Source organism: Manihot esculenta, chromosome 6 (assembly GCF_001659605.2).
Source record: "Manihot esculenta cultivar AM560-2 chromosome 6, M.esculenta_v8, whole genome shotgun sequence".
In the NCBI taxonomy this organism is placed as follows: Eukaryota; Viridiplantae; Streptophyta; class Magnoliopsida; order Malpighiales; family Euphorbiaceae; genus Manihot; species Manihot esculenta.
In genome coordinates, this window is record NC_035166.2 from 24,539,575 (window position 1) to 24,567,476 (window position 27,902).

General features: G+C 33.3%; 3 protein-coding genes across 5 annotated transcripts in view; 2 read left to right on the plus strand and 1 right to left on the minus strand.

Moving 5' to 3' along the window:
- Positions 1-18,210, plus strand: part of LOC110617464 (callose synthase 10) — a 52,935-nt gene extending 34,725 nt beyond the window's left edge. Inside the window, exons 23-51 of one of the 2 annotated variants that reach the window (XM_021760245.2) lie at positions 1,170-1,197; positions 1,925-2,022; positions 2,118-2,199; positions 2,295-2,455; positions 2,608-2,728; positions 3,828-3,922; positions 4,016-4,106; positions 4,199-4,359; positions 4,454-4,563; positions 5,212-5,349; positions 5,493-5,561; positions 5,646-5,817; positions 7,452-7,569; positions 8,173-8,292; positions 9,847-9,962; positions 10,053-10,136; positions 10,550-10,662; positions 11,860-11,912; positions 11,997-12,173; positions 12,277-12,324; positions 13,897-14,055; positions 14,261-14,374; positions 14,510-14,598; positions 14,754-14,912; positions 15,207-15,309; positions 15,596-15,715; positions 16,770-16,820; positions 16,915-17,118; positions 17,745-18,210. In XM_021760245.2, coding sequence (XP_021615937.1) covers positions 1,170-1,197; positions 1,925-2,022; positions 2,118-2,199; positions 2,295-2,455; positions 2,608-2,728; positions 3,828-3,922; positions 4,016-4,106; positions 4,199-4,359; positions 4,454-4,563; positions 5,212-5,349; positions 5,493-5,561; positions 5,646-5,817; positions 7,452-7,569; positions 8,173-8,292; positions 9,847-9,962; positions 10,053-10,136; positions 10,550-10,662; positions 11,860-11,912; positions 11,997-12,173; positions 12,277-12,324; positions 13,897-14,055; positions 14,261-14,374; positions 14,510-14,598; positions 14,754-14,912; positions 15,207-15,309; positions 15,596-15,715; positions 16,770-16,820; positions 16,915-17,118; positions 17,745-17,981 — 3,391 coding nt within the window. In that variant the 3' untranslated portion in view covers positions 17,982-18,210. Of the gene's footprint in view, positions 1-1,169; positions 1,198-1,924; positions 2,023-2,117; positions 2,200-2,294; positions 2,456-2,607; positions 2,729-3,827; positions 3,923-4,015; positions 4,107-4,198; positions 4,360-4,453; positions 4,564-5,211; positions 5,350-5,492; positions 5,562-5,645; positions 5,818-7,451; positions 7,570-8,172; positions 8,293-9,846; positions 9,963-10,052; positions 10,137-10,549; positions 10,663-11,859; positions 11,913-11,996; positions 12,174-12,276; positions 12,325-13,896; positions 14,056-14,260; positions 14,375-14,509; positions 14,599-14,753; positions 14,913-15,206; positions 15,310-15,595; positions 15,716-16,769; positions 16,821-16,914; positions 17,119-17,744 lie in introns of those variants that run through there. The other variant, XR_006351083.1, reaches the window with a different exon arrangement.
- Positions 18,211-19,872: 1,662 nt separating this feature from the next.
- On the plus strand, positions 19,873-21,303 carry LOC110616797 (GDSL esterase/lipase At3g48460). Its single transcript, XM_021759289.2, has 2 exons — positions 19,873-20,564; positions 20,648-21,303. Exons 1-2 carry the CDS (start codon positions 19,917-19,919, stop codon positions 21,152-21,154), a joined length of 1,155 nt encoding a protein of 384 aa, XP_021614981.1. The 5' UTR covers positions 19,873-19,916; the 3' UTR covers positions 21,155-21,303.
- A 3,202-nt stretch (positions 21,304-24,505) lies between these two features.
- LOC110617122 (E3 ubiquitin-protein ligase AIRP2) lies at positions 24,506-27,135 on the minus strand. Of its 2 annotated transcripts, none has more exons than XM_021759732.2 (5): positions 26,819-27,135; positions 26,054-26,211; positions 25,879-25,945; positions 25,415-25,646; positions 24,506-25,330 (listed from the first exon to the last, which is right to left on the minus strand). In XM_021759732.2, the coding sequence occupies exons 1-5, from the start codon at positions 26,892-26,894 to the stop codon at positions 25,120-25,122; spliced, it is 744 nt and encodes a 247-aa protein (XP_021615424.1). In that variant the 5' UTR covers positions 26,895-27,135; the 3' UTR covers positions 24,506-25,119. The 2 variants fall into 2 exon arrangements, with proteins under 2 accessions (XP_021615424.1, XP_021615423.1); XM_021759731.2 differs by having other exon boundaries at positions 24,514-25,330; positions 26,054-26,216.
- Between the last annotated feature and the right edge of the window lie 767 nt (positions 27,136-27,902).

A 27,902-nucleotide genomic window follows, 5' to 3' on the forward strand; every position in this document is an offset into this window, starting at 1 on the left:
CGTCCGTGTCATCGACCATGGTTTTGCCACGAGCAATGGTCTATAAGAGGGATTCAATGGAAGAAAGCTTGGAATGGATATGGTCATTATCCACTTGAAGTTTGGTAAATCCATCCTCCAGAATCGCCTAATTCTGCTCTATCAATTCAATACGAGTATCCATTCATGTATTTGCATTCAGCGGCAGGTCGGACCAAGATGATAGAGAAAAAGAATTAGGCAAGAAGATAGGAGAGGAACATACTTGGGTTTAATAGAGGGATGGAGAAATAGTGACTTGTATTACAACTTCTCAGAGTAAATGCAAGCCAAACAGAACTATTAAGGAGAACAGGCTCCCGTCAACCAGAGATCTGCTCCTATCTTTTAGAATCAGAAAACATTCGATACCCCTCTTCTCTTGTCTTATTCTATTTATAGCTATATACCCATGTAACAACCTCTGCACATGTAACAACTTCTGCACATAGGCACCTATGTCATCATTTCTTATAACTCGACCCCACTGTTTCTGGATTTTTCTTTGCCCTCCATGAATATATGATCCATGTGTTTCTTGCTCTCCTTTTTCTCTTTCTCGGCACCGTGTTTGTATCAGGTTCTCAGTTTTATGGCCTTCCAAATTCCAGTCCTAGTGGTAATGAGGGAAAATGTTGATCCATATGGAAATTGTGTGCCAGAATGTATTGATTAGGATATGAATCAAATATTATTATGTATGCTCAACATCTAACTTGAGCACTTGGTGACTAATGAAATTAGCTTTACTGGCTTCCAGTAATTTCAGCATGTTTCTGCTGGTCTAGCATCAATGGCAGTCAGTTCTGGGAGGACTACATGAGTCTTTAACCATTAGCTAAACAAACGTGGATGATATGCTATACAGGGATGTTCTGCTGTAGAAAAAAAAAAGATTCTATGGATTATGTGAAATATACTCACCTTTTCTCTCTCTTTATGATGTCTTCAAATATGATATTATTTTTATTTATCTTCTCTATTATCTCTATTTCTAAATAGTTTCGTTGCTGTAATGCTAGACAGTTCACAATTGATTATATCTAGCATTTTGGAAGGCTCAATGTATATATGATTTGAGATGGCTTTGAATTGAATTTATTTTGTTGTTATCACTCTTTGATGACTTATCAGTTGATGCACTCTTACAGGATGCCATTCAACCGACAAGCATCTCAGGTGAGTAGTTACATTCATGTTTCCCCATCTGGTCGGTTTCTTTTTTTGGGAAATGATATCATGTGATGAGTAGTTTTAGGTCATTCAATTTGCAATTATTTGTACTTTCGAAGCTCTTGGTTCGCTGGATGGATGTCGGGTAGATCATTGGTTCAATACAATAAATATTCTGTTTGAAAAAAATGATTATAACTTACAATTGCTGTTTTTAAACAGCCACAGAAATTTCTAACACGAGAAGTCATCTACCCTTATGGTGTGGGGATCAAATAATTTAGTATTAATTTCATTTTTTGCTCATTTGTAGTTAGCAATTGTAGTAGGCACTGATTTAGCTGACATTATTTTTGGACATTAGTTGCATTTTTTCTAAACAGCAGATATGCACTTGCTAATTTGATTGATGTTCTGTATCCATGTACTGCACCCAAAAGTAGGTGATGCAATGGGCACTCTTTTTTAAAAATTGGTTTTCTTTTGGAGTAGTTTAGGCTAATAGGTCATGGAGATCAAATTGAAATTGGAAACTAAAGTAAGCTCTGTTATTTTAGTATGATGCCTTGTGTAATACTTGAAATGTAGGAATCACGCACTACTTGTGTGCGAGGCGCTTTTATCTCTGTTTATCTTTTGATACATTTTCAATTTTTTGTAGTTGAATTATTTGTTAATTGTCTGTCGTGCATATTCTTTTTTTTTTCTAAATCAATGTATATGGTCTGTCCAGGAATCTCAAGATACAAACAAAGAGGACGCAGCAATGTTTGCTCCTTTCTGGAATGAGATAATCAAAAGCTTGCGTGAGGAAGATTATATTAGTAATAGGTAGATCAGAGATGTGTGCTTCATCATGTTGCTGTCAATATCTTTATTTCTTCTGTTCTTATTCGTGGGGTATTTCATGTTTGTTATGCTTTCAGGGAGATGGACTTGCTTTCTATTCCAAGCAATACAGGAAGTCTAAGATTAGTTCAATGGCCTTTGTTTCTTCTGAGTAGTAAGGTGTGACTCACTATTTTTTAGCAAGAACACTTGATCAACAATGGATCCAAGTAGATGATTTTTTTTTTTTGTCTGTTATGTTGTAACTTGTGCAGATCTTGCTTGCAATTGATTTGGCTTTGGACTGCAAAGATACGCAGGCAGATCTTTGGAACAGAATATGTAGGGATGAGTACATGGAATATGCAGTTCAGGAGTGCTACTACAGTGTTGAAAAAATTTTACATTCTCTTGTTGATGGTGAAGGGAGGCTCTGGTATGAATCTCTAAGAAAACTTCAAGAATTAATTTCCCTTTCTTGTGAAGTATTACATTTTTCAATTGGATCTTGTTTAAATCCCTTTTTTTTTCTAAAAGCAGGGATAGGTTCTTATTTATTATTTGCTTCATGATTCTACTCTATGATAGGGTTGAAAGAATCTTTCGTGAAATCAACAATAGTATATTGGAGGAGTCGCTTCTTGTAACTTTATCACTTAAGAAGCTTCCCCTCGTCGTGCGAAGATTTACTGCACTAACTGGACTCCTGGTATGTGTGTGCCTATTTTAAAGTAATGGATTATCAGAATTATTATTGCTTGAATTTCATTTCGTTAAAGTTCCAAACAGGCCTTGCTCGCCTTCTTGTTCCATAGCTCTTTGCTCTAATGAGTTGGACCCAGGCAGTTGCCTTTCTTCTTCCTCTTCTTTTTCTTCTCTTTAGGGTTTGTTACAACTTTACACATTGTTTATAGGGATTGTTGTACAATGTTGCTTGCTAATTGAAGATTATTACTGGCTTATTATCTCTGTTATGTATATAGAACAGGATAGAAAACAGGGTACCTTTTAATTTGTGCTGTAATATATGGAGTTTTGTGTCAGTTATTATCATTTCCTGCAAGCTTATTTCATAGGAGGAGATAATGAAGTTATATGAAACAGAATAGAAGGATGGGGTGTTAAAATTAACTCCTATTGATCCAAGGTTAGCACCCTGTTATTGTATATGGTTTCACACTGAATAACATAATTCTTTAGGAGACATGGTGGTTCTTTTTTTTTTTTTTTTTTTTTTTTTTTTGTGAACTATGAGACGTGATTGTTGATTATGACTAAAATGTACTTTTGATTTGGAAGAATATAACTAATTTTTCATATGGTTCTGTAGTTGACATTTATGTTCTCTTTGAGTGCCAAAACTTAGGTATACTAATTACATTTCTCATGGGTTGATTATTTAGTAAGTGGCCGTTTTATATATATAATAGTCGTGCACAGCTCTACTCTCCTGTGCCACTCTCAGGGAATGTTCCTTCTATTTCATTGATGTGGAATTTAAGAAAATCCATATGACGCTGTGATTATATTTGATAGAATGATGTATTTATTTTTCTCCCGTTCTGATCACTTCTGTTTTTTTGGGATATCTTATTATTGAAGCCATGACCTTTGCTTGAAATAAACTCCAAGGTTTTCTAGTAAGTCAACCTAGTTGACAAACTTGGTCAAACTGAAACCTACGCAAGCTCAGTGGGCATGTCAAATATGCGTATTTAATAGGAGAGTTTCTTTTTTAAATTATGATTATCATGTCAAGATTCTGTTTTGCTTGCTGATTGTGTTTTTAATCATATGACTGATGACAGATACGTGACCAACCTGAACTAGCTAAAGGTGCTGCAAATGCTTTATATCAGCTATATGAGGTTGTAACCCATGATCTGCTGTCAACTGATCTAAGGTATGACTGGTGTCACACTATTGCTTTGAACTTGTGTTAAAGTAAAATTTAGTTCTTCAGAATTGTAGTTTCCTTTGAACTTCTATGATACAGAGAGCAGCTTGATACATGGAACATTTTAGCTAGAGCAAGAAATGAAGGGCGCCTGTTTTCTACTATACAATGGCCAAGGGATCCTGAAATTGTAATGATTCTTGAAGCATCTCTTTTCTTGGTTATAATTTTTTGCGCTGTTGGCATCTAGTTTGACATTTTTCTCTCTCTCCATTGGCACAGAAAGAGCAAGTGAAACGGTTGCATCTTCTCCTAACTGTAAAAGATACTGCTGCCAATATTCCTAAGAATCTTGAAGCCAGAAGAAGATTGCAGTTTTTCACAAATTCACTATTTATGGACATGCCTGCAGCAAAACCTGTTTCTGAAATCATACCTTTTTGGTACATACGGTTTAGCACACCATGTATCTATCTATTTATTTATTTATTTGTATACATGTGCATTTGCATTTATTTGTCTACTTTTTGTTTGTAGTGTCTTTACCCCATATTACAGCGAGACTGTACTTTATAGTTACTCTGAGTTACAAGATGAAAATGAGGATGGGATATCAATTCTTTTCTATCTTCAGAAAATTTTCCCAGGTACCTTTCTTAATCCTTTCTGTTAAATGTTGGTAGCAAATCCCATGGGATTATTGACAAAGCTCAATAATGGGGAGGATTGTGTCTCATCCTTTAACAACAATGATGTGCCCATAAAGAGAAAAGAAAGCAACTTTCCACTTATCTAAGCCTTTAGGATTTTAGTTAATATTTGTAATGGAATATAGTTGACTTTTTTTTAACTGAGAGGCCCCTAGGTCAATGTCCAATCTTCTACTCAGCTTCTGGCTGCATGGTTTTGCTGAAGAACATATCTAATTGCAAATTAATATGTGGCTTGCCATTTTTGGGTTATAGTTCATCAGCCATGGGATGTGATTTTACATGTTTATCTTTCCCTCATGTGAATGGTTCCTAGGTAAACATTAAGAAGAGATTATCTAAACCAAATAGAGCACATAAAGCTCAACATTTTCTTTTTGTTTATTTTTCCCTTCATTGGACTTGTCTTTGCCTTCATAGATAATTTTGTTAATTTTTTTCCCATTATAAATCCTTATGTATTTTAATCTTTCCAATCTGTGGAGGGTTTTCTTTCCTATAACATGAAGTTGCTCATGCCCTGCTTTCTTGATTCTCATCAATGTCTTTGTGGTTCATGGCTGTGAATCAAATTTTCTGTTCTAGATGAATGGGGAAATTTTCTGGAACGGATTGGTAGAGGAGGAGAGTCTTCCGGGGATGTTGATTTTCAAAAAAATTCTAGTGATACTTTGGAGCTTCGCTTTTGGGCATCATATCGAGGGCAGACTCTTGCTCGGACGGGTTAGTATTTGTTGATATTAAATGCCAGATGATTATTTTATTTTGACTGCATTATCCTGTATTTCATCCTGTGTCACAATGCTTTGAATATGCACGTCTTCTATTTAATTATTTGCTAATAATTTTGTTTCCTGTGGAGGCAGTGCGTGGTATGATGTATTATAGAAGAGCTTTGATGTTGCAGAGTTATCTGGAGAGGAGATCATTAGGAGGTAGTTGCTTTTGACTCCCTAAATATTCTGTTCTATTTGGGGCAACTTATGGATATATTCACCTGATTCATCCCATATTTGTAGTGGATGATCATTCTCAAGCAGGCTTCTTTGCAACTCAAGGTTTTGAATTATCACGTGAATCAAGGGCACAAGCTGACTTGAAATTCACTTATGTGGTTTCATGCCAAATTTATGGGCAACAAAAGCAACGGAAGGATAAAGAGGCTGCAGATATTGCTCTTTTATTGCAGCGGTATAAATTTTCTTATAATTCTTTGCTTTCTGGAATTGATTGTTTTGGATTTCTGCTTCCTTATTGACTGCCTTGTGTTTTTCACTTTTCATATGGAAAGGGAATGGTGTCTCTTTTTTAAACAATTATTTCAAACATTTTCACCTTTTCACATGGATGCAAGGATGTGTGGGTTCTTTTGCATGTCTTGATTGTCAATAAATTGTGTTGTTGGCATGAGAAAGAACTTGAGCATTTAGTTATGATTAGCTTAAGAGAATATCTCTGTAATTCTAATCCTTGGAATTAAGAAATATTCTCCTTAGCTAATTGATTAGAATTACAGAAGCAATTCATGATGCACAAGTCCTTACTCCTTATTTTCCATTTGGTTTTGGCCAGGGTAGATATACACTAATTTGCAGGACAGAGCATTAGCTTTAGCTGTTTATGGGAATCATGCCTGGCTTTGATATGTTGATGAACTTTATATTACCTTGTGGGATCATTGCACGTATGTTGTATTGGGATAACGAGCTGTGTTTTTTGAAACCTTTTTAGATTCAAAATTGATGTCAGTTGGAGAAAAAAAGGAGGGAACTGGGTATATGATGTCAAAAAAGCTTGATGGTTATCCAGTTGTCAGAAAAAGTACCTCCTATTGGACCTTGTTTGGACGTACCCTTTATTTGTGGTGAAGTAGTATGTGGACCATATTGTTTGAGATTCAAACTTATGTTAGATATAATCAATGCATGCAGGCAAACATACATGAGATTAAGCCCAAAAAAGGGAAAAAAAATCGACGTTGAAGGAATTTTATGGGGTTCTATATCTATATCCAGAGAGGCATTGAGCTTTGTCCATTTGTCAATGTGAAGGATAATACAACCATGTAATGCAAAGTCTAGGACTTTTCCGTAGGATAAGCAGAACAACCCAAAATGACCAAAATAGCCCATGCAAATCTGTATCATATCTTCATCTACAACCTTGATGCCTTTCTTCGTTTATCTTTACCATCGTTGTGAGAATCCCAACTTGCCTAAAGCTTATGGACCACAATGTCAATATCATATTCTCCATGTACTTCTTACAATGGCCAAAGGTGTCTATACAGCGTAGACATGATGGAACAGGGAGGGGAAAGAGCTACATCCAAAGCTTAATTAATGCCTACTGTTTGTTTTATTTCCTTTTGTTTTACTCTTTCAAATTTTGTTTGAGTCAATTGTGTTTATTTAGCATCCTTTTGCTTTGTTGCTCACTAGCAGTTGATCACATGCGAATATGCATTAAGTCAGGTTTTTGTTCATATCAGAAAATGTTATTATCAAGGTAATTGGTGAATATTTATGGAAGAATAGAGATAAATTGAAAAATTAGCAATCCATTGAAAATCAGAGAGATCATAGTGAGACAAATCTGTGAGAGAGAAAATGCATAACCTTAATATAGCACTGTAATTAAATTGACTTATTTCTCTCTATTGTACTTCGTGAGGTTTTGGGATAAAATTGGCTCAATGTGAATTTTTTACTGTAGATTTATGTTATAAGTTCTAATACTAAATTTCAATTATGAGGACGTATGATTTAGTAATTTATGTTTAAGGTTCTGAGGGTGTGGTTATTTACTCTAGTTTTTGCTTTTAGGAATGAGGCACTTCGAGTTGCCTTCATACATGTGGAGGAGAGTGGTTCTGCTGATGGAACGGTCTCAAAGGAATTTTTCTCAAAGCTTGTTAAAGCTGATATACACGGAAAAGATCAGGTAGGCAATTGCTTTTATAGCACCATTTTTTTTCACTGGAGTATTATTTTCCTGCACAAATAGATTTTTTATTATTATTCACCATTGCACGCGCTTCTGAGTTTTTCTCCAAAAGCTACGTTGTGACAACTGCCAAGTTAATTGGATTGCTGCTGATGAAATGAACTGTCGTGAGCTTTTGCTGTGATATTTTTTTGTTGCACTAGATGCTCTTGGAGCATGGCATTCATTTATTTAAGGGATCAAAATTCTTAAAAAGCTTAATAATTTTTTTTCATCACAGTGCTGAGAGGTTATGATTTGCTATTTGTTTCATATCTGGTGAATCTAAGCCTATATAAAGGTAGTTAATTGTCGTGGTTGCTTGGGCATGTCCACTATTTTTAATTTCACAAGCTAATTTGATCAACCATATCTTGCATGACTATGATTATGAAGCATTACTATGGTGGTTTCCTTGTCATGAACATATTTTCCTACTAGCATTTGCTTTTAAAGTATTTCTCTAGATGTTTCTTTTATCTTCCTTCTTTGGCATGAAGTAGTTTTCTTGTTATTGCTTTATACTCTTGGCGTTTTATGTCCTTTTATTTTTATATTTAGGAAATATATTCAATCAAACTACCTGGAGATCCAAAGCTTGGAGAAGGGAAGCCTGAGAACCAAAACCATGCTATAGTTTTTACTCGTGGAGAAGCTATTCAAACTATTGACATGAATCAGGTTATCTATATGCTATATATTAAAGCATGGAGTATTTTTGCTCTTGACATGCAATATTACATCTTGAATAACTGATGAATGCTGGCAAATTTTGTCCAAACAAGTTTTGAGTTTGTATGGAAGTTTTATTTAGGAGTGAGGGTGGAAAAAGAAAATAACTGTGGTATACCACTGATTCGAGTGACGCATGCACAGAGTTAGATGCTACTTCTACTCTTTTCTTTGGTGCAGCTCCATCAATTCAAATTAGCAAGAGTCCTTGCTAATATGGATTCAAACATTCATCTAATCCATATTATGCAAAGAGAGATTGCTCTTTCTGATTTGAATTGAAGGGTGATGTACAATTTGTCTATTCAGTCATCCTTTCAGTCCGAATTAAAGAATTCAGAATGAATCGAATCTCAAGTAGGATTTGAACTTTTTTAACGATTCATGAATCTTAATGTTGTCGAGTTTTTCTATTTTTGCTAATTTGACAATGAAAGCAGTGCTGATCCAGTTGTAACAGTAGATTGTATTGGCTATATTCGCCCAATATTCAATTTTAGCATTTTGAGACTTTTCTTCCATGAGGTTCAAATTTGGTTCATGACCTAAGAGTTCAAAGTCAAGTTGTATTGATGTACTTTGGTAGGATTATCTAGGATCTCATGTTGAGGTTGGGACCTGCATATTTTCTCTTCAGGGAGAATTGAGGTTTGCTTATGCAGGATATTATGTGGGATTAGATGCCCATCTCAGCATCTCTTTTGGTAGATGGTCATCACTGGTCTTCTGCATTTCCTTTTCTCTTGATGGATTAAAGTCAATGTTAACTAGGGATACTTCTAGATATGTTTCTACTTGGCATAGGCTTCAGATTTTTCTGTAGCAAGCCTTTTGTTTTTCTGCACTCCCATGTTTATTTGGTAGTGTTTTTAGCATTACCACATTTCTATAGATTACGTGAGTATTGGTCTAAGGTAAAGAAGGTTAATAATGTAACAAGAAAGAATCACAGTGCTTATGATGATCTGGATGTGTCTGATTCTTGTAGTTCTAACAATTATGAAAATTTGATGCATGAATGAGAGCCTAGATGAAACCTTGATCAACTGTTGAGGCCTGTTTTATACATATGAAAAAGATATATTTACAATATTTATCATTATTATGTCTCATACGTGTATGATAAATGCAGACATGATGTTAAAATAATGAAGGTTTTGTCTCTTTATATGTCTGGGCTGATGCCTGATGGATGTCTATTGGGTTTTGTGGGATTTGAATCTCATCTAAAAACCTTTTATGGATTTGGTAGTACCTGGGTTGATTGTGGTGCTTGTTGAAGGCTCCATAGCAAATGCTTCATGATGCAGTATTCATGGTTTGCTACTTGTATTAATTTCCTTTCCCGTTAGTTGGTGGAGGTTGCTTACTAGGTTTATGGCTTTATGCTACGCTTGACTTCCTTATTTTACTTTCCAAAGAACACTTTGGAATCTTTTGGGCTGCTTAGGATTCTTTTGCCTGGATTGACATTGTGCAATCTAATACATATGCTTTGTATAGGACAACTACCTTGAGGAGGCAATGAAAATGAGAAATCTTCTTCAGGAATTTCATGCAAAACATGGCATTCGACCTCCCACTATTCTTGGTGTGAGAGAACATGTTTTTACAGGAAGGTCGGCATGCACTCTTTCGTGCAACTGGCTATCTGGTGTGTTTGCTCTAAATTATCTTCCTTCTTAATGTTTTTAAATTTGTGTATTCAGTGTTTCTTCTTTGGCCTGGTTTATGTCCAATCAAGAGACTAGCTTTGTGACCTTGGCTCAACGTGTGTTGGCAAACCCTCTCAAGTAAGTAGTTTATAACCTGTTCTATTTTCTATTTATATAAAATTTAATTGACGATTTCTTTTTTTGCATGGCGATTTTATGAGGTGCTGTTGTCATAAATGATGGTGCTATGCATTACAAATACTATTCTATGTTAGTCTTTACAGAGAATTTGATAATCTGTATTCATTTATCCACTGAAATATACCCATTCAAATGTAGTCATGAATTGTTAATTGGAAATGAGACAATGTTGTCTTCAACATTACTATCTATGCAAATGCCTATCAGTACTTTCTGCAGTATGTCATAAATGCATTCTTTGTCTGGTCTATCTAGTAAATTATAAGATTATTGTGAAAAGGATTTTTAATATGATCTTCCTATTTCAAATAAATACTGATGAGCATTTTGTTCCATTAAAAAAATTGTAGAGTCCGTATGCATTATGGCCACCCGGATGTTTTTGATCGGGTATTTCACATAACTCGAGGTGGCATTAGCAAGGCATCACGAGTAATTAACATCAGTGAAGATATATTTGCAGGTAAGTGTTTGAGGATGGCACATCTAATTGTTCCACACTCCCTCTCCTTTCTTCTTCTGCATAGCTAGTTCATAAAAAGTTGCTATGTTGAATCTGTTGACACCTCTTTTGTATCATGCATGTGAAGTATGTGGAAATTTATTGATTATGGCATTGTGTTAGTGAAGTGACACCTATATGCCTCTAAAGTTTCTATTGTTTTTGAAAATGTTCTTGATTTGATAATGGCAACATATTTGATATTGAACACTTTTTTATTGTCACTATCTGTTCTTTTTTGCTTCTTCCTTGCTGAAAAGTAATTTCTGTAGATTTCATCTTCTTATGTTTAACAATTAATAATTAACATAGAATAGTAAGTTCATGAATTCACTTCAGGTGAGAAATGTAAAAAAATTAAAATGCAAGGAGTGTGCGTTTGCTTTCCACAGGTCTATAGTTCTGCTTTTCAATATCAAACCAGCCGCTGCCTATTGCTTTTTTTTTTTCTTTTTTTTATCTCGGAGCAGTTATTAAGATATTGAAAAGCAAGTTAACCAAAGCTGACTATATGTTAATGTATTGGTTACATGTATTTTCAGTTGTCAATTTATTGGTCTTAACTTTTGATATTTGCAGGTCCATCGGACCAATAGATATATATACATAAGACTTGCAAGTTGCTTCCTCTCCCTCCCTCTCTCTCCCTTTTTGAGTGATCCTAAGTGGCAATGCTCTAATATTTATATTATTGTGTTTCCATGCATTTTAGGCAGCCATATGCTCAGTTCCTGAACGTTTGCCCTTCATTATTTTTCTTCAACCTACATGTCAACCTGTTTTTTATTTTTCAGTCTTTTGTTTGTTGATTTTTTACCTTTTTTTTCACTTTTTTTTTCTCCATTTCTTCTTGGTATTTTTTTTTTGGTCTAGTGAATGTATTAGGAGATGTCTCATATTGCTTGTTGTTATCTTTTAATATTTAATAATAAGATCTCAATATTATTTGAATTGCCTGATCATGCCTTTTGTGATCTTTTTCACTAGAAATCATTTGTATATACATAATTTCTTTCTTTTTCTCTTCTTCTTTTCCCTCTTTTTTTTTTTTTTTTTTTTTTTGGGGGGGGGGGGGGGTGGGTGTTTTATGAAGGTTTGAACATGCTCACTTAAGTTTATGATTGTTTATTGATTTTTAATATAATTGATGATCTGTAGGGTTTAACTCCACATTAAGGCAAGGGAATATTACTCACCATGAATACATTCAGGTTTGTATTTCTAGGTCATATTATTCTTCTTTTCGCTTTGCAAAATGATAGTTCCCAGTTCTTTTGACAGTTTGCTTCATGTAGGTTGGAAAGGGAAGAGATGTTGGATTGAACCAGATTGCCCTTTTCGAAGGGAAAGTAGCTGGAGGAAATGGAGAGCAAGTCCTAAGCAGGGATGTGTATAGGCTTGGACAACTTTTTGATTTCTTCAGAATGCTCTCTTTTTACTTCACAACTGTTGGATATTATGTTTGCACAATGGTATGGTTGCTACAGGGACCTTTTCTTTTTTCTTTTCAAATGTTTTTGATGGTTTCACGTGGCTCGTCTCTTAAATATTGACAAAATTTTGTCTCCAACTCAGATGACAGTTTTGACGGTATACATATTCCTGTATGGGAGGGTTTACCTGGTAACTCAACAATCCTTATTTTTCCCCCCCTTAGCTTTTTCCCCTTTTAATTTATACTCTTTATCTTGCTTCTTTATTTAGTAGTGGTATTGTAGCTAAGATCACAATTATTTTTATGTAAACCTGGTGGAAACAAACACCATTGAAAAATAAACCCCATAATGCACAGTTGGATAGGAATAGAACGTCTGAAAGAGAAGAAAATAAAAGAGACAAGAAGATTAATTAGTTTGGCAATTTGTCACTCTTCATGTAACTACCTGATGTTTGTCTCTCGGAAGAAATAAAATAGAAGTGCTGTATGTGCTAGAGTTTTGTTTGTGGATGGGTGTAGTGCTTCCTCACTTAGTTCCCTCATTTCTCTTTTCATTATGTCTCTATGAATATGAGCAGTAGCCTAGCACCTACGAACTAGAATTCTTTGGTTGACATCAAAGACCTTTCATTTAAAATTATTTCCATTCGTGCTTTTAATTTTCCATCAAAGTTAATGGCAGCATTGGCAATTGCCTTATCCTTGGACTACAACATGAACTTTATGAATTCTAGTTCTGTTATTCATGTCTGTAAATTAAGAAATTGGGAAGGTTTGAATTTAAAATTCCACTGGCCAAGGGATTGGGCATATTGTAGGAATTGCATTATGCAGAAAGATTATTAAAAATTGCAAATTATATTACAATGACAATATATGACTTTTTTTGGCTTGATAATTGGATTTAGACCTTTTTTCAATACATTTCTCACAGCCTTGCAACATGTAAGATCAAATTTTGGTCTTATATTTTGTTGGTAGGATGTTGGATATCCTTTTGTAATATAGCAATTAATATTAACAGTTTATGCGATATAGATAACACAGCCGCATATATTTCTAGAATTTTGATAATTTGGAGAATTCTCTTTAACTAGGTAGGTTTATTAAATTTTAAACCAAAAAAAAAAAAAAAGAAGAGTGTGACCAAATATATTTCTTGAATTTAGTTCTTTTTGTTTTTAATATTAATGTGGCAAGAAATTCAATGAAATTCTTGTGACTATGCTTCAAACTAATCTGGGTTCTATATACCCACCATTCATAACCCTCCACCTAATTTGGAATTTCGCAAAACGAGGGTTGGAGTTAAAATTTTTTTGTTACTTCTGTGACCAACTCAGATTTGCTTCACACTTTAGTTTGCAACCACGACAGGGACATCTTTTAGGACTCTGCGGACGTGTTACTTTGTACTTTTTTGAGGTGGTCTCATTACAGGCTTACCGATGCTTGCGGAGTGCCTGTATATTCAGTCAGAGTTGCATCTAAAATGAAGTTACATTGTTTAGATCTACTTCTCTTTGGGAAACTAAGCCCTTAAAGAGGAGTTGTTTGTTTTAAGCATCAATTTTTGCTCGTGATATTCCCATACTAATCTTCTTCAACATTAACAAAGCGAAAACCTTGATGACATTCTCAGCTTCTTGTTTGATTACATTAATGTCAATTGTTTTTTCTTTTGGGTCAAAACTTATTTTCTGAGCTTATTATGCCATATAGGTAAGGAAATCTTATTAACATTCCAATACTTTCAGGCTTTCTCTGGACTTGATAGTGCAATTTCAACGGAAGCAAAGCTGTTAGGTAACACTGCTTTTGAAGCTGTTCTGAATGCACAATTCTTGGTCCAAATTGGAGTTTTTACTGCAGTCCCCATGATAATGGGTTTTATACTTGAACTGGGATTGCTGAAGGTTAGTCCATTTTGTTTGGTTATTAGTGTTTTGCAGATTAGTGCCATGCAACTGCATTTGCATTGGATTTCTTATATTTGTACTAGCTTGTATATGTTTATCTACCATTTGTTTCTTCATAATTATTATTTATTATTTGCTGACACGGAGCTTTTTCGTGTAATTGATGTACTTCTCCAATCTGGCAATTTCTGCACAATTGCAGGCTGTTTTTAGCTTTGTTACTATGCAACTTCAGTTGTGTTCAGTCTTCTTCACATTTTCTTTGGGAACAAGAACTCATTATTTTGGACGCACTATCCTCCATGGAGGTGCAAAGGTAAATCTCTCTCTCTCTGTTTCCCTGTGCCTCTCTCTCTCTCTCTCTCTCTCTCTCTCTCTCACATACACACACCCCTCCCCCCCCTCTCAAGAAACATGCTTTCTCATCCCTTTGAAAAACTTTTACCAACAGTATAGAGCAACTGGTAGAGGCTTCGTAGTTCGTCATATCAAATTTGCTGAAAATTACAGGCTTTACTCGAGAAGTCATTTTGTTAAAGCGTAAGTGAGATCTACATGAGGAGTTATCATTAATTTTGTTTTGCAAATATCACTCATTACCCTGCCTTTTTTCTTATGACTGGCTTTATTCAGATCAAAAGTCTCAACGTGAAAAATTAATTTACTAAGAGTTCTTCCAAATTGTTTCCTCACAGGCTTGAAGTGGCACTGCTTCTTATAGTTTACATTGCATATGGATACACGGATGGGGGTGCCACATCCTTTATTTTGTTGACCCTTAGCAGTTGGTTTCTTGTCATCTCATGGCTTTTTGCTCCATACATATTCAATCCTTCAGGTTTTGAGTGGCAAAAGTAAGATTTCTTTTATATATATATATTTTTTTTCTAGCTTGTGATTTTAAGCAGTTGAGTTGTCCATTCTTTAGTAAGCTTCTGTTTTTTTTTCCAAAGAAAACTTTATTCAGAGTCTGATGTTACCATGATTTAATAAACAGGACAGTCGATCCTTTTTCTTTCCCCCTTGAGAACTAAAACTTTCTTCAGATTCCAATGTTACCAATGGGAACATGTCAGTTTGTCTTCATTTTTTTCCCCTCGAGTTGAAACTTTCTTCGGATTCTGATGTTATCATGGCTTCATGAACAGGACGGTTGAGGATTTTGATAATTGGACCAGCTGGCTTATGTATAAAGGTGGTGTAGGGGTGAAAGGCGATGATAGCTGGGAATCATGGTGGAACGAAGAGCAGGTTTGTTTTTTCTTTTATATTTTTATAGTGATTTTTTCCTGCCTTTCATCTTGCAAAAATCAAGCTGATGCTTAATGCCAAACTAACATGTACGAAATTGTACTTTTGTCATTTTAAGATGGATAAGAATTTGTCCCTGTATATTATCCATCATGCTAAAAGGTTGGAGGTTTTTTTCTGAAAAGGTTTATCCTGTGTGTTGGAGCTGTTTCTTTTTACTACTTGCTTCATTCCTTTTTGGGTATCCTTTTTGTTTGGACTTAACCTGTTCTTTTTTTTTTTTCAGATGCATATCCAAACTATAAGAGGTCGGATATTAGAAACCATATTGAGCTTGCGGTTTCTCATGTTTCAATATGGCATTGTGTATAAACTCCATCTCACAGGAAAGGACACATCTCTTACGGTAATCTTCTCATCCCTTGTTCCCCCTTTATATTTTTGTTTGTTGTTTATTTTGGCATTTCCAGAGATAAATTTACCAAACTGTCAAATAATATTACATATAAGTGGTCTAGAGGGTGGAAGAAGAGAGCAGCAGCTGAAAATAAGAGCTGAAGAGTTGACTGATCGACTAAATAAGAATGTGAAGTGAGCTGGAGTTGTGAGCAGTCTTGGAGAGAAAGATTAGTTGAGGGAAATGAGAGGAAGCAGTTGTAGAATCAGTTGATTAGTTAAAGTAGTTATATAGTTGTAGCAGTTACTAGATTTGATATAATTAGAAGAAGTATCTATATTCATCATCCAAGCATTCTAATATCAATCAGACTATTCTTTCTCTGTTTTCCCTAATCTCTCTCTAAACTCTTCTCATCTCTTCTATCTTCCAATCTCCTCTTCTACTCTTCTCCATTTCTCTGCTGTTCTTTTCTGGGGGTTCTTGTAACAAATTGGTGTCCAAGCTGTAAGCATTGGGCTTTGCTTCCAAATTGCTTTCGTTGAGGGCCCAATACAGTATCAATCATGACGCATTTAAGATGGCTGAGATGGAGATTTTGAATTACCAGGGAAAGACATAGGTGTATCAAGGAGCTGAAATCTGAAATCCAAGAATTCTAACAGGAAGACTATTCTTTCTCATTAAACCCTTCTTCTGTCTTCCTAACTCTTCTTCTAGTGTGTTCTCTATTTCTCTGCTGTTCTGTTCTGGGGTTTCTCATGCCATATTAACACTGGGAACTTGTCCTTTTCTGGAACTTCATAGTTCATAATGATATCCTTCTATGCTTTGGAACTTCAAACTGGAAACTCCAAGCTTTCTGTTCTCTTTTCTCCATAATAAATAAAAGAATAAAGATGACTTTACTAATAAGTTCTTACTGTTTCATGTGCTGGTGGGGTAGTTGCAGACATCACATTTTACTTAAGTACACTATGAGCTTGAGTAATTTAGCTTTTGGCAGTATAGCTCTTTGATTATCTTGACAATTTCTTTCTTTTCCTTCTTTTTCATTTTCTAGATTTATGGCTTCTCCTGGATCGTATTGATTTTCATCGTCATGATATTTAAGGTTTGCATCAGTTTTAGTCTGAAAACAGCTCCTAATGCGAGATGCTTACTTTTTCTTTTATGATACTCATGTTCTATGCCGCATTTCCTTGTAGATATTTACATATAGTCCTAAAAAATCGAAGGGCGTGTTTGAGGAATGCATCGACTTCAAGCTATTCATGCGATTCATACAAGGGGTTACATCTATAGGACTTGTTGCAGCCCTTTGTCTTGTTGTTGCATTCACAGATCTAACAATTGCAGACCTTTTTGCGAGCCTACTGGCTTTTATTCCTACTGGATGGGCAATCTTATCGGTAAGTTATTTTAGGTAGTATGATGTGCAAAAAGTAAATTGCATATGTTGAAACCTTATTCTGAATCAGATGAAAATTAAGGTTTTCTTATTTCTGCATATATTGAATTCTTTTTCTAAATCAGATGAAAATGGTTTTCTTTGTTCATTAATAAGCAACACCTTTTTGCCTATTTATAAGTGAGCTGAAAAGAAATTTGAGAATGTGTATTCTTATGCCATCATCCCATGTGCTCTCTTTTGTGGCTGAATTTAACTTTGGTGGTCTCACCCAAGATGCATAATGCCCTTGTTCCTACCTGCTTTCTTCTTATTTTGAAGTCTGTGTGGGAAAGAATTTAATTCAGACAATAGGAGAAAAAGCGTAAAGGCCTGATGTTAAACAATGATAGTCAGGATGATTTAATAGAGAAGCCTTCTCAGTTTTCTTTTCTATTTTAGCAAGACTTCTTATAAATTAGCAGTGGCTTGCATGAGAATTGGGAATATACTGCACATGGAAGCCAACTCTGTGGTTGCATTTGGATAGAAACTCACTCTGTTTTTTGTTGCTTTATCTGGTTGTAATATGCGTGTTCATTTATTATTGTTTGACTAGCATATATGATCTTTGATTCTATGAAACAGTTGGCTGTCACTTGGAAAAGGGTGGTTTGGAGTTTAGGCTTGTGGGATTCAGTGCGGGAATTTGCCAGATTGTATGATGCCGGGATGGGTATGATTATTTTTGCTCCCATCGCATTCTTATCATGGTTTCCATTCATCTCTACCTTCCAGTCTCGCCTTCTCTTTAACCAAGCATTTAGCCGGGGACTGGAGATCTCTCTCATCCTTGCTGGAAACAAAGCTAATGTTGATGTCTGATTCAATGCCTAACTAATTGGATGGTCTACTTGTGAGGTTTACAGGTTTTACTTGTAATAACTTTTGTGGTAATAATGTATTCCTTCTTAATAGAATTCAAATAGCTGTGTAAAAATGTAGCAGTACAACTAATAATTTTTCCTCCTTGTTCAAGGCTTTGAAGCCTGGTGGCTTGCATTTGAGTAGTGAACTTGGTCACAAGTGAGGCGGTTTTGTTTCATTGCTTTAACTTCATGGTCTCATAGTGTTCCAATTTTCCTTTAATTGACTTCCATATATGCCACGCATAGCACCACCCGCTCCAATTATTTGTTAATATACTTGTGGAATGATGGCGATGGTCTTTCTGCAATCCTTGTAAAGATGAACTATGTGGGGAATCTCTCAAGCTAGTGATTCTACTCTTTATTTAGATGTTTTATATGATCATTATATGGTGCTCAAGGGTTTGGAATTTGGAATAGTTATTTGTTAAGATTATTAAATTGAACAATAAATTTTTAAATCCTATATTCCTTTTGTGATGAAATTGAAATCACCATGAACTGAATACTTTCGTTTTCAGTCCCAATTTACCCCTAGGCATGAATCAGAAATGGCTCAAAATTATTGCCTCGCTTGTTTATAAAGCAGATGTTAGAAGTATAATCATTATACATATATAATACGTAAATGAAATTATTTTCTAATTTCTTCATTTATTTATTTTTCAAGGTTCTACATAATTATTGTGATTTATCCATCAAGTATCCACAGAAATATAGTTAATATTGAATCTCTGGCAGCAAAATAGCCTCATATTTAATGGCGCAATTTTCCCTAGACGGTTCAGGTAGTATAGCTAATATCACTTATTTCTAGAAGTTCGATAATTTCTTACGCAGGGAAACAGTATCTTACTAAGTCTATGACATTTACTGTTAGATAGTAATTAAATGAATTAATTATCATAGAAATTGAATATATTGATCTATATATATGTAAAGGTGGATAATTTTTCAAAAAGAAAAAAACTCGGGTGGATAAGAACGCTAAAGCTGGTAATTAAATTAGCGCATACTGCCTAAAGCAAACAACTGTTTGATGAAATAGCATTCAAGTATTAATTTTTGCATGACGCGCTCATTTAATGCTCCAACAAATTTTGAGGTGGCCACCTTTCCACCACCGAATGCACATGTCTTTTGTCAAACAGTCTGATTTTCTTTCTTTGTTTTTCAAAGTTACACGGGATTCTTATTGTGATTTGGAATCCATCCGTCGCCATCAATTGTATCTAATTAATGTTTAGGATAGGTAAATTGTGTTAAGTATAAAGATCTTAACAATCTTATCTCAACTTCTGAAGTTGATTTATTTCTGTTCATTTTCAATTTTATATACACTTTTTCTTAATAAATTTAATGAAAGAATTAGTTTTCTAATATTTATATCTCGTTGAGTAATAAAAAAAAATTATAGAGTGAAATGGTTCTATAACATAGAATGTTTGTAATGTATGGTATAATAAATAAAATAAGAGTTGTGTAAAAGTAGTTATATTTTTTTATAAAACAAAAATATACTGGTTAATTATAAAATTTATAATATTCATTAATTTATTTATAATTTTTAATTATATATTTATTTTATTTCTATTAATTTTTTGTATCACATAGGAATAATTACCAATGATTTTACCGTATAATTTTTCATAATAAAATGTTTAAATATAAATATACTTTTTCTCCCTTTAAAAACTTTGAATAAAAAGAATAATAATTTTCAGCTAAGAGAATAACAAGTTCATTTAATATCGTTGTTTTAACTGCACTTGTCAACTACCAATGTTTGAAGAGAAATTACAAATCTGCCACTACAGCAGAGAGATGAGAAATATAAAAGCTGCATTTGCAAGACGAGAAGAAGTTGCAAAACTAGAAACGGCCTTCTAAAATGGCAGCTTCTTCATATCTCTTTTTCCAAATTACGCTCATTGCTATATTCATCCTCTCTTCTTCAATATTTGCTTCTAGTGTTAATCCAACTAGTTCTATTCCACGTACCTTCAAGAAGATCTATGCTTTTGGTGATTCATTCACGGATACTGGAAACACCAGGTCTGTGTCAGGTCCCAGCGGTTTTGGCCATGTCTCTAGCTTTCCATATGGCAGCACCTTCTTTCACCATTCCACGAACCGTTACTCCGATGGGCGGCTCATGATTGATTTTGCAGCTGAAATGTTATCCTTACCGTATTTGCCACCATATCGTCACCTCAAAGGCAATGCAACTCATGGGGTGAATTTTGCTGTGGCTGGCTCTACACTAATAAATCACGCATTCTTTGTTAAGAACAATCTCACCCTGGATATTACTCCCGAGTCTATCCAAACTCAGATGATTTGGTTCAATGAGTTCTTAGAAAAGCAGGGATGCAAAGGGCCAGTTTCGTCTGGCCCTGAGTGCAGAGCAGCATTAGAAGATGCGTTGATCTGGGTTGGTGAAATTGGAGTTAACGACTATGCTTATATAACTGGATCGTCAGTACCTGGAGACACCATCAGGGAACTGGCAATCAGTAGCGTGACTAACTTTCTACAGGTGATGACACAATATTCATTTGCTAAATATTTCTCTTGCTTCCCAAATATCTGGAACTCGCCTTATGTTGTGAATTTTTGCAGGCATTGTTGAGCAAAGGTGTGAAAAACGTTGTTGTCCAAGGTCTGCCTCCCACAGGATGCTTGACACTGGCTATGACGCTAGCTCCTGAAGATGACAGAGACGATATGGGGTGTGTGAAGAGTGTAAACGATCAAAGCAGTACCCACAATGCCGTTTACTTAGCTCAATTACAAGATCTCAGGAGGAAATTTTCCAATACTACAATTGCGTATCTTGATTTCTGGAACGCCTACCGCACGGTTATAAAGAATCCAAAGGCTTATGGGTTCATGGAGACCTTTAAGGCTTGCTGTGGATCAGGAGATCCCCCTTACAACTTCAATGGGTTTGCTACATGTGGCACAGCCTCTGCTAGTGTTTGTCGGAATCCTGCTCAGTACATAAACTGGGATGGAGTTCACCTCACAGAAGCTATGTATAAGGTGCTTAGTGGCATGTTTCTCAATGGAACTTACAGTCAACCTCCGTTTGAGTCCTTGTTGGGCAGGAAACAAAGTGAAGGATGAATCTTTTGCTGTTGGATCATCTTTGAATTATATAATATTAATGTTGCATGTCATTTGTCAGTGAGATGATCTATGTGATAATGTATGATATAATCTGTGTAAAATCATTGCTAGAATCTTTTGGAGTTCCTCTTCTCTAGTTTAAGACAGTCTGAGCTCATGCAGTATTTTATATAAATATAAATAAATATATATATATATATATATTGGGATCTTTGCATAGTATAGATGAGTCCATGAAAGGCATAAATTCATCAGTTGATGTACTGTGTGAAGGGGAAAAAGGAAAAACCCTCATCAAGTTTTGTGCAGCAACAGAAAACAATCCAAATTGAAGACTGGTAAATGATGTAGCCACTAACAGTAGTATGAGTACAAAACAGACAAAAAGTTTAAATCAGCCCTTTACCTTTTATCAAAGTCTAAATAAGTCCAATTTGATCTTTTTCTAAGTCCAAAAAAGTTTAGATTTAATAAAAAAAATTTTAAAATATTTTTTTATAATTTTAAATATAAAGAGTTATTTAATATTCTTAATTGAAATAAAAATATAAAAATATAAAAATAAAAATGCTAATTTTTTTAATATTTTAAAATTAAGAAAAATATATTTTATTAGATTAATGACTTGCTTAGACTGAAATATAAAGTTTAAATATAAAGTTTAGAATTTGATACGGCAAAAAAAAAAAATCAAACCGAGTTTATTTAGATTTCGATGAAAAGTTTAAGAATTGATTGAGACTTTTATCCATACAACTGGTTAATTTGCCTATTTTTGCTATCAAGGGATGGAAACTCGAAGCTGAAGGGAAAACTAAAAGCCAGCTAAATGGAAAGCTATACAGCACGTATTAACATCTAGCAGAACTACATGCACTTTTCTAGGAAGATGATGCTGTTTAATTTTCCTTTTTTTTTTTTTAGGTCTAACAGAGCTAATGGCAGGAGAACAAAAAATTACTATGTAGCAGACCTTAACTAGTTTGAGATCTAAGATTTAATTGTTGTGGTCTAATAAATGTAGGCATGGCTCTTTTAGGCCACCTGGATACTTCTGAGGCATACCAATTGAATACGTGAAAGGTGTGGCTGGTGCCATGTTGCCAGCCCAATAATGAAACATTGCAAAACGCCTATATTGTATTACAGACAAGTGAAGCACATTGTTGTATTTTGTTGATTAAAAAACTTAGATTTTAATTTGTGGGTTGTCAAATCATTTTGGTAAGATTCGTCTTTAATCGAACTGGGGAGATTTTATACAAAATTGATTGACAAAATCAAAAGAGATGCATAATGAGTATCCAATATCAAGGCAAACATCAATAATGAGAAACATTATTCTAACCTTAAAGTCAGCATAGCAGTATGATCTACTACCCACCATAGCCAGTTCTGCCATAAATTTCTTCACCCATCATAAATTAGAAGAGCCACCTCACTAGCTTTTTAATTTGGTGAAATAAAACCTCCCAACTACTTGTTCAGCTGGTCGGTGTAAACTATAAAACATCACCACCACATTTTAGATACAAAGATGAAGGCCTGCCTCATATACTCGGCATTAATGTTCCACCACATGCTTAGATCAACCAGTTTTCACATTCTTGCCTTCTAGAAAATGGATAGCTTTCCCATTTCTATATACATAAAGTTATCTTTTTCTAGAAGAGTCAAACCATAATTTTTTTTAGAATTATTATTTAGTCTCTCATATTTAAAATTCACTAATTAATTTTTTTTATTTTAAAATACAAATTAAATCATTTCTAAAGTATTAGAAAATTTATTAATTTATTTATCCATTAATTTTAGCAATTAAGTGCTAAAAAATTCTAAAATAGAATTAATTAATTTAATTTTTATAAAATTAAAAAAATAATTAATAAATTTTATTTATATTATATGAACTAAATAATAAAACATTTAATATTTAAAGTCAACTAAAATCAGAACGTTTTAATGAGTTTTTTAAATTAATAAATTAATTAATAAGTTTTATTATTTAAATGACTAATTTTATTTTTACTACTTTAATTTTAGAAAAAAATATTTTTCATTTCTAAATATTAATGAATTCGTCCTTTATTTTTAAAATCTAACATTTTAATTTGAGAAAAATGCCATTTGTCTGCCAAATTATTTTTCTTAGAACTAACACTTTAGTCCCAACAATTTAACCTCTCAATCAAATTAACTTTAAAAAAACAACAAACTCAAAATCTCAAACTCACAAATAAATAAAAATTTCAATGAATTTAAAATTTAAATTCAATAAATATAATAAAAATTAAATAAAAATATTTATTATCACTGAGATATAATATAATTAACAGATTTATTTCTCTATTTTTGAAATTCAACGTTTTAGTTCTGAAATTTAATTCCGTTAAAATTTAAAAAATAAAATCTCAAATTCAATCTCCATAAATAAATAAAAATTTCAATAAATTTAAAATTCAAACTCAACAAATATAATAAAATTAAAATATATAAAATTCAAATTATTAAAATAAAAATTAAAACTCAATAGAAGTTGTTTTTGTGATATCCCTCGCTATCGATCACTGCTCGTTATTTGAAAAATACATTAAAACGTTTCTAACATTTTAAAAAGTATACTAATTAATCTTTTCGTTAATTTTAATTATTAAATATTATTTAAAAAAAATCTAAAATACCCTTAATTTAGAGAGACTAATTAGTAAATTTTTTAATAATTTAAGAGACTAACTAATAAATTTTTTAAAACTATAAAAATTAAATAGTAAATCGCTTAACGACAAAATGAATGGAAAGACAAATTAGTAGATTTTTTAAAATGTTAGAAATATTTTAATGTATTTTTTAAAATCGAAATATTAGCTAGTAAATTTTTTCATTTTATAAAAATTAAATAGTAGTTTTTTCATTTTATTATTGATAAGGATATTTTTAAAATTATATTTATTTTTCTTCCTTTTAAATGTAAACATAAATAATTTTTAATAGAGAAATTTTGAATTTTGACGGAATTAAATATTAGAAACGAAAGTATTAAATTCAAAAAAACATATGGACAAATTCATTAATTATACTATATCTCATATATTAAAAAATAATTTTTCCTTTATTTGATCAAAATACACACAATAGAATTAGCTCACCCCTTGGTAAATCCCCTTCCAACCCCAGTTAGATTTGCATGAGAACTTCAAAGAAGTATCAAAACCGTAATATAGAAGTATCTCTCCACATAAAATATAAAGAAAAACTTATAATTAAAGCATATCTCATTCAATTGCCAACTGAATAGTGGTTTCCAGTTCCACCCTTGACCTGTAAACAAGCATTAACTCTTATTGCTGGTGCAGTCGCTTTGATTAAAAACAATTCAAATTTTATCCCTAATTTCCAGTCCATTTTTTAATGAAAAATGCAGAATGCATGCTCACATGTTGAAACTAAATAAATTTTTCCCCAAGTTGAATTCCAAAATGTGATTCAAATTGGGAACTATAAAATAATTTTTTGGAACAGTTTCCCATTAGTAAACCAAAGGAAGTATGTCTTAATATTAAAACATCTAAGTATTGTTGGGAAATGATATTCTCAATAAACCCTTGTGACTTTGCTTTAACTGTTCCAACATATCAATCAATGAAAAAATGCCATACTCAATACTCATTCAACCAGTTTTCAAGTATTGACCTTCTGACAGTACAGTTCATCAATATTTATTAGCTTCTCAAGTTTCCCTATGTCACATTCTTTATCCTTGCGCATTAATTTTGGGGAAATTGTTTGTCATAAAAATTTGCTAGACATAATATTAAATAATGGGGTCTATTATACACAGCATATACATTATTCTGAACAATTATCAAGTAGAAATGAAAACTTCAACATGAAAATCTCACCAGAATATTTACATGTGATGGTCAGCATTTTCCTCTGTACATCAATCTTCAAGTGTGTAAAGGTTAGATTAAGTACTCATAATACACCAAGAACAAAGCATCAGGGATATCCTTAGGCAGGCTGTTTATATAAAGATAGAACCGCAATATATCCTCTCTTAACACAGTTTCAGTGTCAATGACATCCTTGTTGCAAGTGAGAACCCATAAGTCACCTGAATTCACTCTTTTCAGACTTCCCCGGCAAAATGGGCAAGATTCTGATCTTGTGTTCCTGTAAAATTTGACGATGAAAGAATTTAGCATCAGTGTTAATTAATAGCTGATGAAATTAAGGAGAAAAAGAAAAGTCTCATACCAGTCATGGTAGCAGTTGATGCACATTGAGTGACAGCAGTTTGGCACAACCATTTTTGTACAAGGCTCCAAACATATCCCACATTCATCTTCCCTCTCTAAATCCATATCTAAAAATTTCCTCCTACCCTCCAGTCTTTTCTTGACAACCACCTCCATACAATCTTCTGCTTGAGTCATGGCCAATTCCATTGGATCACCATGGAGATATTGAAGTGACGGTAATATAACAGCTGCAATTTCAATTCAAGTCAGCCAGAGCATGCACAACAAAATTAAGTGCAGAAAACAGAAAATTCATGAAGTATCATGTCCTATTCATAATTTTCCATATGTCTACAAAATAGAGTAATATTAAAAAGTTATATTAAACAATGAATAAATAGTTCCAACTTTCCAACCATGTTTCATGCACCTATCCCATTAAAGATATTAGATACAAAAAAAGAACAGATAATTACAAACCATAGAATTCCCTAATGGTTGCTTTCCTTCTGCATGAAGAGACCTTTGGCTTCCCATCTGAGCATACCTAATGATAAGTAAAATTATTTTAAGACTCTAGCCTCATAACAGAAAAAAAAAAAAAAAACTGTCCAGCTCATACGAGTAACCCATGAGCCGGCAAGTAACAACCAACCTGATACAAAACTATGTGGAAAAGATTTAAATAACTCGAAAGTAGACATGTACACGAACAATTCATCAATTGGAGTAGCAGCAGACAAATGGGTGCCAAGTGATTGTATACCAATTTCATTTGCACACAGGTACCACTCTTGCCTCTTGGTATAGAAGCTGCCCTACAAATGTAATTCAAATTCAACAATCTAGCTTAACAAACTCAGAGCACTTTCTGCTCTATACAGCTCCTAAGAAAATTATTTGCAGCAAAAGGAAAAATAAGTATGCAAGATAATGAAGAGAAAATCAAAATATAGAATAGGAGTGAGGGAAGGAAATTGTATTATGTTTCGTATGCAATGTTATTACCATATACACATGATATATATATATATATTTAAAAAAAAAAAAAAAGGGAAGGGAAGAACACTGGAATTCATCAGGCATAATTCAACATGCATTATTATAGAAAATCACAGATAAAAATGTTACTGTTGATCAGATGAGTGTAGTAAAAGAAAAAACCTAAACTGCAAGAATTAAAGATAAGATTCTAACAGAATAACACTCTGTCAAGATAATACTTTCTCAAAATCCAATTAGTCGGGTAAATTTCTCTGGTTAGCCACCCATAGCACAAAAAAGTTAAAAGGTTAATAAGAAGTAGTCCAACCCAAAATCCCAAAATGTGAACAGCAGCAAAGCAACAAAATTCAATCAGACCCAGTTCTATATAAACAATCGCAAACAGCAAAAGCGACAGAAACAGAGTAAAACTCACAACACATTAGCGTGGTGGATATCAGCCTCGAGAACCTTAAGGGGTTCTTGGTAAGAAGACATAGCTGCAAGCTCATAATAATCCATCATCTCTCTCTCCTTGCAAATGGTGGTGTGCTGATGTAAACTAATAATTTGAACAACTAAGAAAAAAAAACAAAAAAACAAAAGGAAGAATTGATCAAATGAAAACAAAAAGGCTGAATTTGGAAAGAGTTGGTGGACTCCACCATTATCGTTTCTTGATCGTTGAACAACGATGTGAGACGTCTGGAAAAGGAAAGTTCTTTGGATTCTAGAAGGGGATTGGATGTTTTCTATCAGTTGAATTTTATTGAAAAATTTAACTGTTCAGTAGTTCTTAATTTTATTATCAATAATAATTATTTAATGTTTATATTTTAAAAATTAAATTATTTAATATTTATTTTATTTCCAATATATATTTAAATAATCTTTTATTCTATAATTTTTATCTATTATATATATATATATATATATATATATATATATTAAAATGAACAATTTTTTATTAATATTTTAATTATAGGCATTTTAAAAATATTAAATTTTATTAAACATTAAAATATATTTTCAATACTCATTTAAAAATAATAATTAATGAGAAATTATTTATATATTATTATAATGTAAAAAAGAATGAATAATAATTTTGATAAAATAGATAAAAAAAATTATGAGTTTTATCCATTTTATCATTCCATTTTAAAGTTAAATAATTAGTTTTTTTTTTTTTTAGAATAAAGACATTAAGGAAAAAGGATCAGCACTACAAATCAATGTTGCCTAACACATGATCCAGCCAATATGTGATTTCCGATGGAGGATGATAAAGCCTATGGGCACCACCCTCAACATTTGGGAAATCCGGACAGAAATTACCCTCACTGTAGCATCTCTCTAATTTTATTAACAAGTGACATTAAATAGTCCAAAGGGATATGGTGTCCTAAGATCAATGCCCACAGCCTCTGCATTATCACATTTTATATTCGAATGCTGAAAACCAGTCCCAGACCAACTCCAAGAATTGATATTCTTCCAAAATAATCGCCCATCCAGAC